The 12,166-nt window shown below is 37.5% G+C and overlaps 2 protein-coding genes across 8 annotated transcripts in view; one reads left to right on the forward strand and one right to left on the reverse strand.

Annotated features, from left to right (window-relative positions):
* Positions 1–12,166, forward strand: part of CD274 (CD274 molecule) — a 144,316-nt gene that overhangs the window by 35,920 nt on the left and 96,230 nt on the right. The gene's annotated exons all lie outside the window — the stretch shown is intronic.
* LOC112644821 (prorelaxin) lies at positions 2,900–7,583 on the reverse strand. The gene is made up of 2 exons (XM_025423528.3): positions 7,218–7,583; positions 2,900–3,331 (listed from the first exon to the last, which is right to left on the reverse strand). The coding sequence occupies exons 1-2, from the start codon at positions 7,423–7,425 to the stop codon at positions 3,006–3,008; spliced, it is 534 nt and encodes a 177-aa protein (XP_025279313.1). The 5' UTR covers positions 7,426–7,583; the 3' UTR covers positions 2,900–3,005.

A 12,166-nucleotide genomic window follows, 5' to 3' on the forward strand; every position in this document is an offset into this window, starting at 1 on the left:
TGAAACCTAACAAACAGTAGACTTTAATTAGTAATGATGATGATGATGATGTCAGTATTGGTTCATCAGGTGATGCAAATGTACCTCACTAATGCAAGATGTTAATAATGGGGGAAACTATTTCTGAGTAAGGGGGTAGATGAGAACTCTCTGTATTTTTTGTAATATTTTTCTGTAAACTGAAAACTACTTTGGTTCACTTTGGCAGCATATATACTAAAATTGGAATGAAAACTGCTTTAAAAATAATACCAATTAATTAAAAAATACAAATAAATGTTTTCAGTAAAAAAAAAAAAAAAAAAAAAAAAAAAAAAGAGGGATCCCTGGGTGGCGCAGCGGTTTAGCGCCTGCCTTTGGCCCAGGGCATGATCCTGGAGACCCGGGATCGAATCCCACGTTGGGCTCCCGGTGCATGAAGCTTGCTTCTCCCTCTGCCTATGTCTCTGCCTCTCTCTCTCTCTCTCTCTCTCTCTCTCTGTCTCTCTGTGACTATCATAAATTAAAAAAAAAAGAGAGACAAAAATACTTTTTTAAAGAGAAAAGATATATGTGCCCATGCATATAACTGCTAAGTACTGGAATGCAGTTCCTGTTTACTGGATTCCAAAGACTTCTTTCTTTTTCCTGTGATATCCCTTAGATCCAAATCCAGTGGAGGTAATCTTAATAGTGAAGGCTAATAAAGATTAATGTCTTTGAACATTGTAGATATAAGAGCAGCATGCATGAGTGATGGTATAGGTTGATGATTACTTCATTCTCCTTTCTAGACTATTCTCCGTTGCCTACCTCAACTCTCTAGGATGTAAGTGAACCTAGAAATGATCTCCCAAATCTCTTGCTGGTAGCAGGGTCCATATGTCACAGTTCGGGCCAGTACAACATAAGCACACCTGTGGGAGTTTCTGGCAAAGCCTTAGCTTTTCTGATCCAGACACTAAGCCTTCTTCTGTTCCTTTCTGTCCTTGCCTAGTGTGCACACTGACCCCCTGAGGTGCAGCAGCCATCTTGGGACCATGAGGCAGCATAAGGAGGAAGACTTGTATGCTAAGCACAGCTAACTAGAGAGGTATAAGCAACTTGCTGGCATCATTAAGATGCTAAACAGGGTTGAATATTTACTCCACAGGCTTCTTTGAAGCCTCTGGTGTAGGGTTTTATTGCTCACAGAGAACACAATCCTAATTAACACACATATACGAAGTAAATTTTTTATATATTTAAACATTTTATTTGAGAGAGAGAATGAGCATGGAAGGGGAGCAGAGGGAGAGGGAGAAACAGGCTCTCCACTGAGCTGGGAGCCTGATGGGAGGCTCAGTCCCAGACTCCAGGATCATGAACTGAGCTGAAGGCATTCACTTAACCAACTGAGCCATCCAGGGGTACCCCTGAGTAAATTTTTTATATGAGAAATAAATTAGGCATACAATCATTAGTTTCTCATCAGAGTTTTAGGAAGACTTTGGTAACATAAGAATTAGATATCTTAACGATGTTAACTGATTATTTGAACGTGTGTAGTAGATGGTTAACCATAGATTGTCTTTGTACTACTTAAAATGTGGTCATATCGTCAGAAGCAGTTTATGCAGATTCTGGGACTGGGAATCTTTCCTCCAGGGTTGTTTTTGGAGATACATATGAGGAATATGGGCCAGGGTAGGGTCTGGGGGAAATGCCCTCTGTGCCTGGGAATGTCTTTTAATTCTGTTGGGGCGTTAAATTTTCTAAGTACTGCCCTTGTTCTTCTTTGTTGGACTTTCCATTTCAGATAGTTTTCTTCCTGGCTTTGTTCAAGATGGCTTATGGCCTCCGAGGTTCTTTTTTTTATTTTTTTTGGCCTCCGAGGTTCTGCAGTCATTTATGAAGTTCTATAAGGTGGCCTTTGTTAGGACTTAATAAACCTTTGTTAGAGGCCTCATTATGATTAACCTTTATGGAGGTTTGAAATTTGAGAGAATTTTTATACAGATATTTGATAGAAATTAACTTGCTATAAATGCTGCCTACAAATATATGTGTAAATAAGTCAAAGGAACTGGCTAAATACTAAGGTATTTGTTTATTTACTATTCTAGCAAGTTTTCATATTATTTCACAGTTATTTTGTTACAGAAATGGTTTGTAAATTCTCAAATAGTGAACATAAAATGAACATTGATTCCTTGCTAAACCAGTTCTTCTATAATATATGACATTAAGTTATTTTCTTTTATATCTCTTCATTTTTCTTCTTAAAAAATAATTTACTTTTAGTGTCTTAGGTAGTAGAATTAGGAGAAAACCCCTAATTTGAAAAATTACTTGAGTTTATGTGGCTCCAACTAAATTAAATGGATTTAGTGTCTCGTCTGATTGTTTGCAATTAATAGTTCAGTAAGACACAAAAAATGTTTAAAATCTATTAGAAAAGTCCCAGGTTTTGTGACTCTATATATGTGATCTGAGTTAATATCAATAAAAATATTTTGGTCTATTTTGTATACCTGATGTTAGACATTGTAAGTTATTTTTTTTACTTTTATTTCTTACTATTAAAAATAAATGCATTTAATATTAAGTAGTGAAATAACATTTGCGCATTAGGTCTGGAGGAAAAACAGTGGGTGACATGATAATTTATCAAATACAAATTTTTAAAATAGGCTTATCCTTTCCTGCTAATACAAAGCAAAATTCTTTACTAAACTATTCAGTTTTTTTTGAGTTATTATGTGTGGTTGAAATGATAAAGATTATGTCATTTTAAGTTAATAGCATTAAGAAAGCAATAACAATTATACAATTAGTAAAGAAGGCAAAATACTTTTGGAATAAAAATTTTTATTAGCAGAAACTATAATAATGCAAGGAATATTTTGTTACACACCAAATGAAAAACTCAAACACTAACTGATGATTTCTCCAATTTTAATAATCAGTGGGGTGATAGAGCCATCAGTGACATATGTCATTAAGAATGCCTGTGAATAGTAGATGAAATACACAATACTTTCATCTCAGCATCGGCTAGCAAGCTCTCTTCTGGTACAACCTACATTACAACATTTATCACTCATTTTTATGTAGTTATCTCTCTTTTTTCGGGGATGTTTATCTAATTTTGAAAGGCTTTTGTCTTCAGCTTCAAATTGTGTGTTAAGAAAAGTTTTCTTCATTTCTTCCAAGTTAAGATTGGAATCTTCCAGTACAAAGTGTAGCTCTCTTAATAACTTCTCCTTCCCAGACTGTGTTGCTATCCTCAGTTCCTGTGGCATACCGGGAATGGATTGCAACATCAAACTTAAGATTTCTGGATCATTGATGATGGAGGATGGCACAACTTCTAAATTTAAGAAAGGGGGGGGGAGAGAAACACTCAAGTCAAGGAAAACAAAACAATTTTGCATAGACATAGGAAAGGACTATCATAGAATTTTTTTCTATTTTAAGAGAATTAAACATCAAAACAGAATCAACAAAGTATCCTGATTAAACAACTTAGTATATTATAGTTGGGTGGCATAAATTACCACATCATCACCAAGATTCTGCTTTATTCCATAGATCTCGTGTTGTTTTTCTTCATGTCCCCTTAATGCTTTCATCACAGCAGTTTTGACTCCCCCTGATTTCCAGTCATTTTGGTCATTGAAAACACTCAATTTGACAACAGATTAATTTTTCTTACCTGGGTAATTTTCTCCTGTTACTAATTTCTGAGTTATATTAGTAATCCTATCAAATATTTCATGATGGAAAATTACTGCTTCAGGATAAAGTTAAAAAGGCAGAATTTTCAACTGTTTTGATCTAAGTCAGGAAATAGCAGTTTCTGTTGTTCCTCACACATCTAGTTAACAGTTTCTTTTCCCCAGAGTATTTACTCCAACTAAAACAATACTCTAGTACTTTATATTTCCTCCTAATGCTCTTTCTCATTCAATTTCTAAATTGACAGATGAGAATTTATACCCCAGAGATATAGGGTACAAATTAATTAATTAATTAATTAATTAATTAAGGCCCCAGAAATCTAAGTTTAACTCAACCTCCTCATAAAACTCTTTTTGCTCTAATTTAAACCTTCTCTAGTTGGGACCTTATTGAATGCAGAGAAAAACTAATAGTAACTTTCCATGTAATTAAAGCCAGTTAGTGGATTAGGCAAAACAATTGTAATTTCTATTATGTTTATCCATAGGCTGTGGTTTTTTTTTGGCATTCCTTTTAATCTGTGGATGGACATATAATGTATTTTGACATCTTGGTTATTGTGAATAGTGCTGCAGTGAATGTGGGAGTGGCAATATCTCTTCAAGATCCTGATTTCATTTATTTTAGATGAATATGCAGAAGGAAGATTTCTGGATCATATGGCAATTCTTTTTTCTTGTTTTTTGGGGAATCTCCATAGTGTTTCCCATAGTGTTGTATCATTTTGCTTTTTTTTCTAACAGTGTAGAAAGGTTCTAGTTTTTCCACATCCTGAAAAATACTTGTTTTTTTTTTTTTAATTTTTAAGTGGGGCGGAGGGTCAGGGGGAGAGAGAATCTCAAGCAGACTCCTCACTGAGCACAGAGCAGAGCTCAATCTCACAACCCTGAGATCTTGATCTGAGTTGTAGGGGTTCCTTATATATGTTGGAAATTAAATTCTTATCAGATATATGATTTGCAAATGTTTTTTTCCTATTCCATAGGCTGCCTTTTCATTCTGATTATTTCCTTTGCTCTGAAGAAACTTTTCAGTTTGAGGTAGCTCCACGTGTCTACTTTTGCTTTTGTTGCCTGTGTTGCTCTCTTTTATTAAAAGTATTTTTTAACCTTATTTTGAAACATTTTGCAATCAACAACAACTTCACCTTCTTAAGTCTAAAAAATAGATAATATTCTAATCGACCTGAATTTATACAAACATCTCTTAATCACTGTATTTTGAACTAAAATTTTACTATCACAGGCCTCTTTTAGTTAAAAGTATCTTATTTTTTAAAATGGGTGCAATGAATGTTATTTCTGCAAACATTGTAGGAAAAATGGTTAGTTACCAATTTAATAATATGAAAACAAAAACTAATAATAGAAGTTTTAAACTCATGAATCTGACATATACTTCCAAGAGAGCCTTTCTTTTTTTTTTTTTTTTTACTTCCAAAAGATTCTTAACTAGTAATTTAAATATTTTTCTTGATCATCATTTGCAGGCAATATTATGTTAGGCTGTTTTCAATTAAATTGTGTACTGGCTAGCAATAAAGAAGCAATAAAGAGATTTCTTTGGAAATACTTTAAAATCACAGTACTCTCCTATAGAAATAGAAATCTGGCAAAATAGCTATATATAATTGTGCTCAGAAAATCATTTTTAAGCAACAGTTTAGAAACAACCTAAATATCCACTAAGAATGGTTATATATATATGGTTATATATATATGACATAGAATATTACAAAGAAATTTTAAAAACTATGTTTTTAGAGAATAACAATGTGAGAAACTGCTTACAATATAATGTTAAGTGAAAATCAGGAGATTTACATATATATCTCCAAATTTTTTTACGATATTGTTTTTAAGTAATCTCTATAACCACAATGATGCTCAAACATACAACCCTGAGATCAAGAGTCACATGCTCTACCCACTGAGCCAGGCAAGTACTCCTACATATCTCATTAACATTGCTTTCCAGTTCCTCATTTAATACAGATATTTCTATTTTCTCATTAAATTCACGTATTTTTTCAAAGTCTTTAATATCTATGTATGTTTTTCATTTTTCTTATTGTATTTATGTATATGCTTCAGTCTTTAGTATGAGCATATTATTTATTCAGAAAAAGTGAATTAACAAGGACATAAAATGAATTCTGGCCGTTCCTACTTTGAATCAGTAAATTCCTAAACTTTGTAGTACTCTTTTAATAATGTATAAGAATTCTGTAAAACCTTGCATTAAGTAAATCAGTCTCTGACCAACAATGTAGAAAAGTAAATAGCTTTATAATTATGCTTTAAATCCCATAAAGAGAAGTAAGTGTGGTTAGTGTGCACCATGATTTTACATGAGAGTCACTCATCTACAGGATAGATAGCCTATAAAATATGATTATGATTTATCATAAATTGCATATATGTTGTGAAATGTGAAACACTAAGTTACTCATAATTGAGCTTACCTTTTCTGAATTTCATATGACCCACTACCCTGATTAGAATAGTCTGTGAAAGTTTGAATTGCTACTTAAACTTAGCTTCCAATTTATCTTTATAAATAGTTTATTCCTAATGAAGTGTTTTTTGTTTTTAAACTATTCCAGAGTTAAAAAAAAAAAAAAAAACTATTCCAGAGTTGAGTTGTACTCAATTCTAGGGTCTTGCTTATGGAGAAAACCCACTGCAGCTTCTAAATGTTTGATGCATCAATGTGGTTTTCAGCTGTTTGGAGGTCAAACTTCCCTTGACTTTAGGTCCCCTTCAGTTTCTCCTGTGGGAGACCAGGCCATTTTCTTTCTCTCCAATCCCTTCTCTCACAAATGAACTTCAAGGTCCAGGGCAAAGAGGATGGGAGGCTAGGCTCTCCCCTTTGGTGAAGTTTACAAATAAAAATAAAAGGATATTTTGGAGGGTGTGAGCCACAGCCCAGCTTTTTTGCAAGGCAGTAGAGCCCTTAGTAAGACCGTTGGTATTTACCACTCCAGGACCCTCTCAGTGGTCTCTGAGTTCTGCCCCCATGCCCTGGGACACTCAAACCAGCACACAATGGACTGTTTGCCTCCAGTGCTCTCAAGTTGAGATGCCCAGTCCAGTTACCCCAGCTGTCAGCACTCCCTCCGCATGGCCCCACAGACTTGACTCTGGGGTCCAGTACAATGGGCCCACCTCTAACGGGTCCTGGCAACCTCTCTTCATCTGTGGCTCCGCCCCTCCGGATCCTCATCATCCTGGTGGCCAGGATGTGAAGGTCACCAGGTGCCTCTCAGGAGAAGCCTTTGTTGTTCCCACTGCTTTCCCTCCCTCTCCTGAGATCCCCGGTGAGACTCCACGGGGGGAGGGGAGGGGGAGGAAACTGCAAACTTGGAGGCATCAGCAGCCTCAGAGGCAGGGCTGTGCTCGGGAAGCCCGAGCCAGGGGTCTGGAGCGGGCAGAGCAGGTGCGGTTCTCAGTGGTCGGCGGCAGCCGGCCGACAACCAATGGGAAGTGCGGTACGGAGCGGGGCGGAGAGCTCACCTGCCAGGGGTTCGGATATCTGCCGACGTTCCCGCAGCTGGCCAGCCTTTCTCCCCCACCAGCTGGAGCCGCAGACCTCAATCTGTAGGCGGACATAATCACGACCACATGCCTTAAGTTTCTTGTCATCCGTGGCTGGGATCTCTCTGGGAAGTTGGCTTAGTAGCAGCCAGACACCTAGCAGGTGGGACAAGAACCAGCGCAGCATCTTGGACAGATCGCTTCTGCTCCGGACGTTTGTTTTGCTCCAGAGACTGCAGCCTCTGCCTGTGTTCCAATCCTGGACTTCAGGCTGCTGTCCTGGCCAGGTTTCACCAAGCTTTTATAGCCCCTGGGCGACCACTTAGACCTGAGTTTATGGCCCAGGCTCCACCCCTCTCCCCACCCCTACCTCCCCTTTCCTCCCCACCTTTCACTGTTTACAACTTTCCTCCCTTTGCCCATCTTTCTGTTCTTGGACCTTTTACAGTTGTATATATGTTTTTTCTTACTTCTAAACTATTTTGTATACTTAATGTAAGGTTAGTCAATATGTGAAGTTTTCCTTTATTATAAAGTTAGGAATGGCCCTTACACTAAATTATATCAAGAAAAATAAAATTGAAATCATCCATATTCTCATAATTCAGAGTTTTCCAGTGTGAACATTTGTTGCATAACCTAATCTAAATAAGTTAATTACTCTAGTGCCTGGTATATCAATCCATAAATATATAATGAATGAATGGATTGATTAACAAAAGAGCGAGAGCTGATGACTTTTATCTAAATCTTGGTAAAAACAGTAAAATGCTTAATGCATCACTTTAAATTTGTACAACATCTTAAGTTTCAGTGCACTTTCTCTACTGACTTTTCTTTGACTCTTCTGGGAGATTGATTATAACCAGTTACTTGAGTACTTAATTTTAGGTTGTATAGTTCCTATATCTCTAGGGACTGGAGAACACAGGTGCACACACACACAGAAACACCCTTCCCCCTCCCAAAAAGATCCCCCCACAATTCTAGAAAGAATATTTTGGTAATACAGGCTACAGCATAAAAATCATGTGTTTTCTTTTGTTTTTTTTTTTGTTTTTTTTTTTACTGTATTCTGTATTCCCTGTATTTAGTGAGGTAATTTTTGACAGCTCCTAATTTAACAGTTTGAAATAACTGTTCTATGCTCATTAGAACTATATGCTCATGAAATAACTATGCTCATTAACAATCTTTCAAGATGAACATTAATTTTTATGTGTAAATAGTTTCGTTTTTTCAGTAATTTATTTCCTTGTGTTCATAATGTACTCAGATTACCTCAGTTCCACCAGGGCATTTAGGGACTTGGAGGACATTAGGGTAGCTTTGATTAAAATAACAACAATCACTTACAAATACAACTATGGGATAGAATAAATTCTGATTTCTAGATTGCTGCTAATTTCTATAGGACCCACTTGGCATTGGTCAAATACTAAGCATTGTGTAATTAAAACAACAACAACAAGAACAAAACCCTGACCAGAGATATGAGAGAGTCAGAGGTAGTGCTTTTACATAGATTTTTGCTAAGACAAGCAGTTTGGGAAAGGCTTCTCAAAACTGAGGTTTGAAGGTTTTTCTGTGGGTTCATAGTCATGGCAAAAAATGCATTTGCAAGGCTGCCCTCCAAAATAATTGCTCGTATAAAATGTAAGTTTCTAGGGTGGGGGGGCAGTGGGTGGTGTGCACTAAAACTGCAGTGGGTGAGTAACATCAGCCTCCTGTGACCATCTCAAATGACCTCAAGGAGAAATCAAATACAGGAAGAACCAGAACACCAGTTAAGCAGAGGCATGCAACAAAATTTTTAAACAATCAGATATGATAGAAACATGTATTAAGATGACCTAAGAGTCTTTCACATGTCTATGTGGAAATCAGAAAATCTTAATTGTTACAACCATAACAAATTATACCTTGTGACTTGTCTTTGTCCTTGTGACTTGGAGAACTGCTTGCAAGCACACATACCCCTTTTTTTTTCTTTTACATACCTAATCCCCTGTATCTAATAAGCTTCAGGGCAATTCTGCAGAGCAGATACAAGACTGTATCCTTGGCTATCCTCCTCGGTAAAACAGCAGATAAAAGCATTTACTAGCCTACTTTGAGGTTGCTTTTCCTTCAGTTGATGGGAGATTTTTACTTTACCTTGTTGCTGTCCAGTGAAATGGCCATTCTCCCATTTTACTGAGAGAAGAAGCAAGTTGAGAGTCGTTGAGTAACTTGTACAACTTTTTCTAGCACTTGTGCCAGATGTGGGCTTGCTCTACTGTTAAGAATAACAGACAAAGGATTCACAGCTTTGTAAGCACAACTAAAAGGCATTTCATGTTGTTAAAACAAACAACAACAACAACAAAAAATTAAACAACAAAACCCAAAGAAACCTTTTATTTATTTTTTAAAAGATTTTATTTATTCATGAAAGACAGAGAGAGAGAAAGAGGGAGAGAGAGAGAGGCAGAGGGAGAAGCAGGCTCCATGCAGGGAGCCCAATACGGGACTCGATCCCAGGACCCCGGGATCACTCCCTGGGCTGAAGGCAGATGCTCAACCGCTGAGCCACCCAAGCATCCCTCAAAGAAACCTTTTAAAAGAGAAAAACCAAATGTATGCCATGTGTTATACATGTCTGATAAGTGCTGGAGCATGTCTAATGGATTCCAAATCTCCCTTTTTCTGGTTCAACTATATCCAGCCCCAATTGGAATTAATTTTCATGGTGAAAGTTAATAGTAGATAAACCTTAGTTCTTTTAAAACAGTCATTGTAGGTACAAAGCGGTAAGTCAAACTATAGATCGATTCTCTAGACCTTAAGTTATAGAAATGATTTCCCAAGTCTCTTGCTGGTAGCAGGGTCCATGTGTCATAGTTCGGGCCAGTACAACATAAGCACACATGTGGAAGTTTCTGGCAAAACCTTGGCTTTTCTGATCCAGACACTAAGCCTTCTTCTGTTCCTTTCTTTCCTTAACCTAAAAGTACACACTGACCCCCTGAGGTGCAGCAGCCATCTTGGGGCCATGAGGGGAGCAGCATAAAGAGGAAGACTTGTATGCTAAGCACAACTGACTGGGTATGAGTAGCCTGCTGTATCATTCAGCTGCTAAACATTGTTGAGTGCTTATTCCCTAAGCTTGTTTAAAGCCACTGTTACCGGTTTTTTTTGTTATTTACAGAGAACACAATCCTGATTGATGAATGTATGTGTAGGTGGAGTAGTTTTAATATAAGAAACAAATTAAGCTTCCATTTATTAGTTTCTCATGAAGGTTTTAGTCATAATTTAGTAACACTTGAGTTAGATATTTTAAAGATTGAAGTAATCATTTGAATGTTTTTACAAGATAGTTTACCACAGGGGATCCCTGGGTGGCTCGGCGGTTTGGTGCCTGCCTTTGGCTCAGGGCGCGATCCTGGAGTCCCAGGATTGAGTCCCGCATTGGGCTCCAGGCATGGAGCCTGCTTCTCCCTCCTCCTGTGTCTCTGCCTCTCTTTCTCTCTCTCTCTCTCTCTCTCATAAGTAAATAAATAAATCTTTAAAAAAAAAAAAAGATAGTTTACCACAGATTATCTTTGTACCTCTTAAAAACCAGTCATATAAGAAGCAATGAATGTAGATTCTGGGATCAGGGATTTTGTGGAAGAGGTGGTGAGGGACTTGGGCCAGGGCAGGTTCCATGGACTTGCTTTTTGTGTCTGGTGCTGCATCTTTGTCCTATCTGGGCTGTAACTTTCCTGGGTAGTGCCTTTGTTCTTCTGGGTTGGATCTCCATCTCTTAGAGCTTTGTTCAAGGTGGCAGACAACCTCTGAGGTTCTACAGCCCTGTATTGAATTCTCCTACCTGCACCACCTTCCAGCCTCTACTCCATCCAGTTGGGGTCAGCCTGTGGTTCTGAGAGAAACTCACTTTTTTTTAAAGACGTGAGACTCTGCTCTTTCATATTTCACTATAAATCTCTTTCTAGCAGCTTTACTTCTTTTTGCAAATTCTCATTGTTTTCTCTGATATGTTGATAGCAAACAGTCCCATCCGGTTCCCACGATAATCAGTGCTGCATCAGACCTATTTTTGTTTGTATATTTCTTCCATGATTTCATTGGGATCTGCAGAAAGAGGTGAGGTAAACCCTTGCATTTTTTTGGAGCATAGTGATAAGAAGTCAGTGCTGACTACATATCTCATAGGCATCCTTGGAACTACTCTAGATGTTTGTGCTTTCACTTCAGGTTATCATGCTGTTTTATCAAGAAGACTGAAAAAATGAAGGGAAATTAGGATCTTCAGAAAGTTCTTTTATCAGCAAACCTTTGGGAAATCTCTTGGCTAAGAGATTAGAAAAGATAAATAACCTCAATATTTTCTTATTTCTACTCAAATAACAATATGTGTGCTAAGGGAATATTCAGAAGGAATTATAGCACTGGATGGATACTTCTTGTGAACAGGGATCTTAGTTTTGTTCACTGATGCTATATGCTTGTCATGTAGTGGGCACTCAATAATAGGTCCCCAAATATGCTAGTTTTATTGCTCACCATAAATGTTGATATATTGGGTCAAAAGGCCTAACATGACATGCTGCCTTGACATCTGTTGAAACAGAGTTCTCCACCCTACCTGCCCCACAGTGGAGTCTTAGTCTCCTAGCCAAACAACTCTACTCCAGAGTACCATGCACAGTTCTTGCTCATCACTCAGTAGTGGGTTTCATTTACCTGACAGTTCATGGAATTATTCAAAGAAGCCAATCGCATTCTCTTGTAGTAACGAGGGGTTACCTCACCCTCTTACTACTACTGAGGCTTGTTCGCTCTGAGTACAGCTCCCATTTAGCCTTGAGTGGCAAGCAGTGTCCTTCTACCCTGAGCTGTGAGTATATGTGACTAATAAACTCCTGCCAATCTCATATGTC

This window comes from Canis lupus, chromosome 1 (assembly GCF_003254725.2).
Source record: "Canis lupus dingo isolate Sandy chromosome 1, ASM325472v2, whole genome shotgun sequence".
NCBI classification, from domain to species: domain Eukaryota; kingdom Metazoa; phylum Chordata; class Mammalia; order Carnivora; family Canidae; genus Canis; species Canis lupus.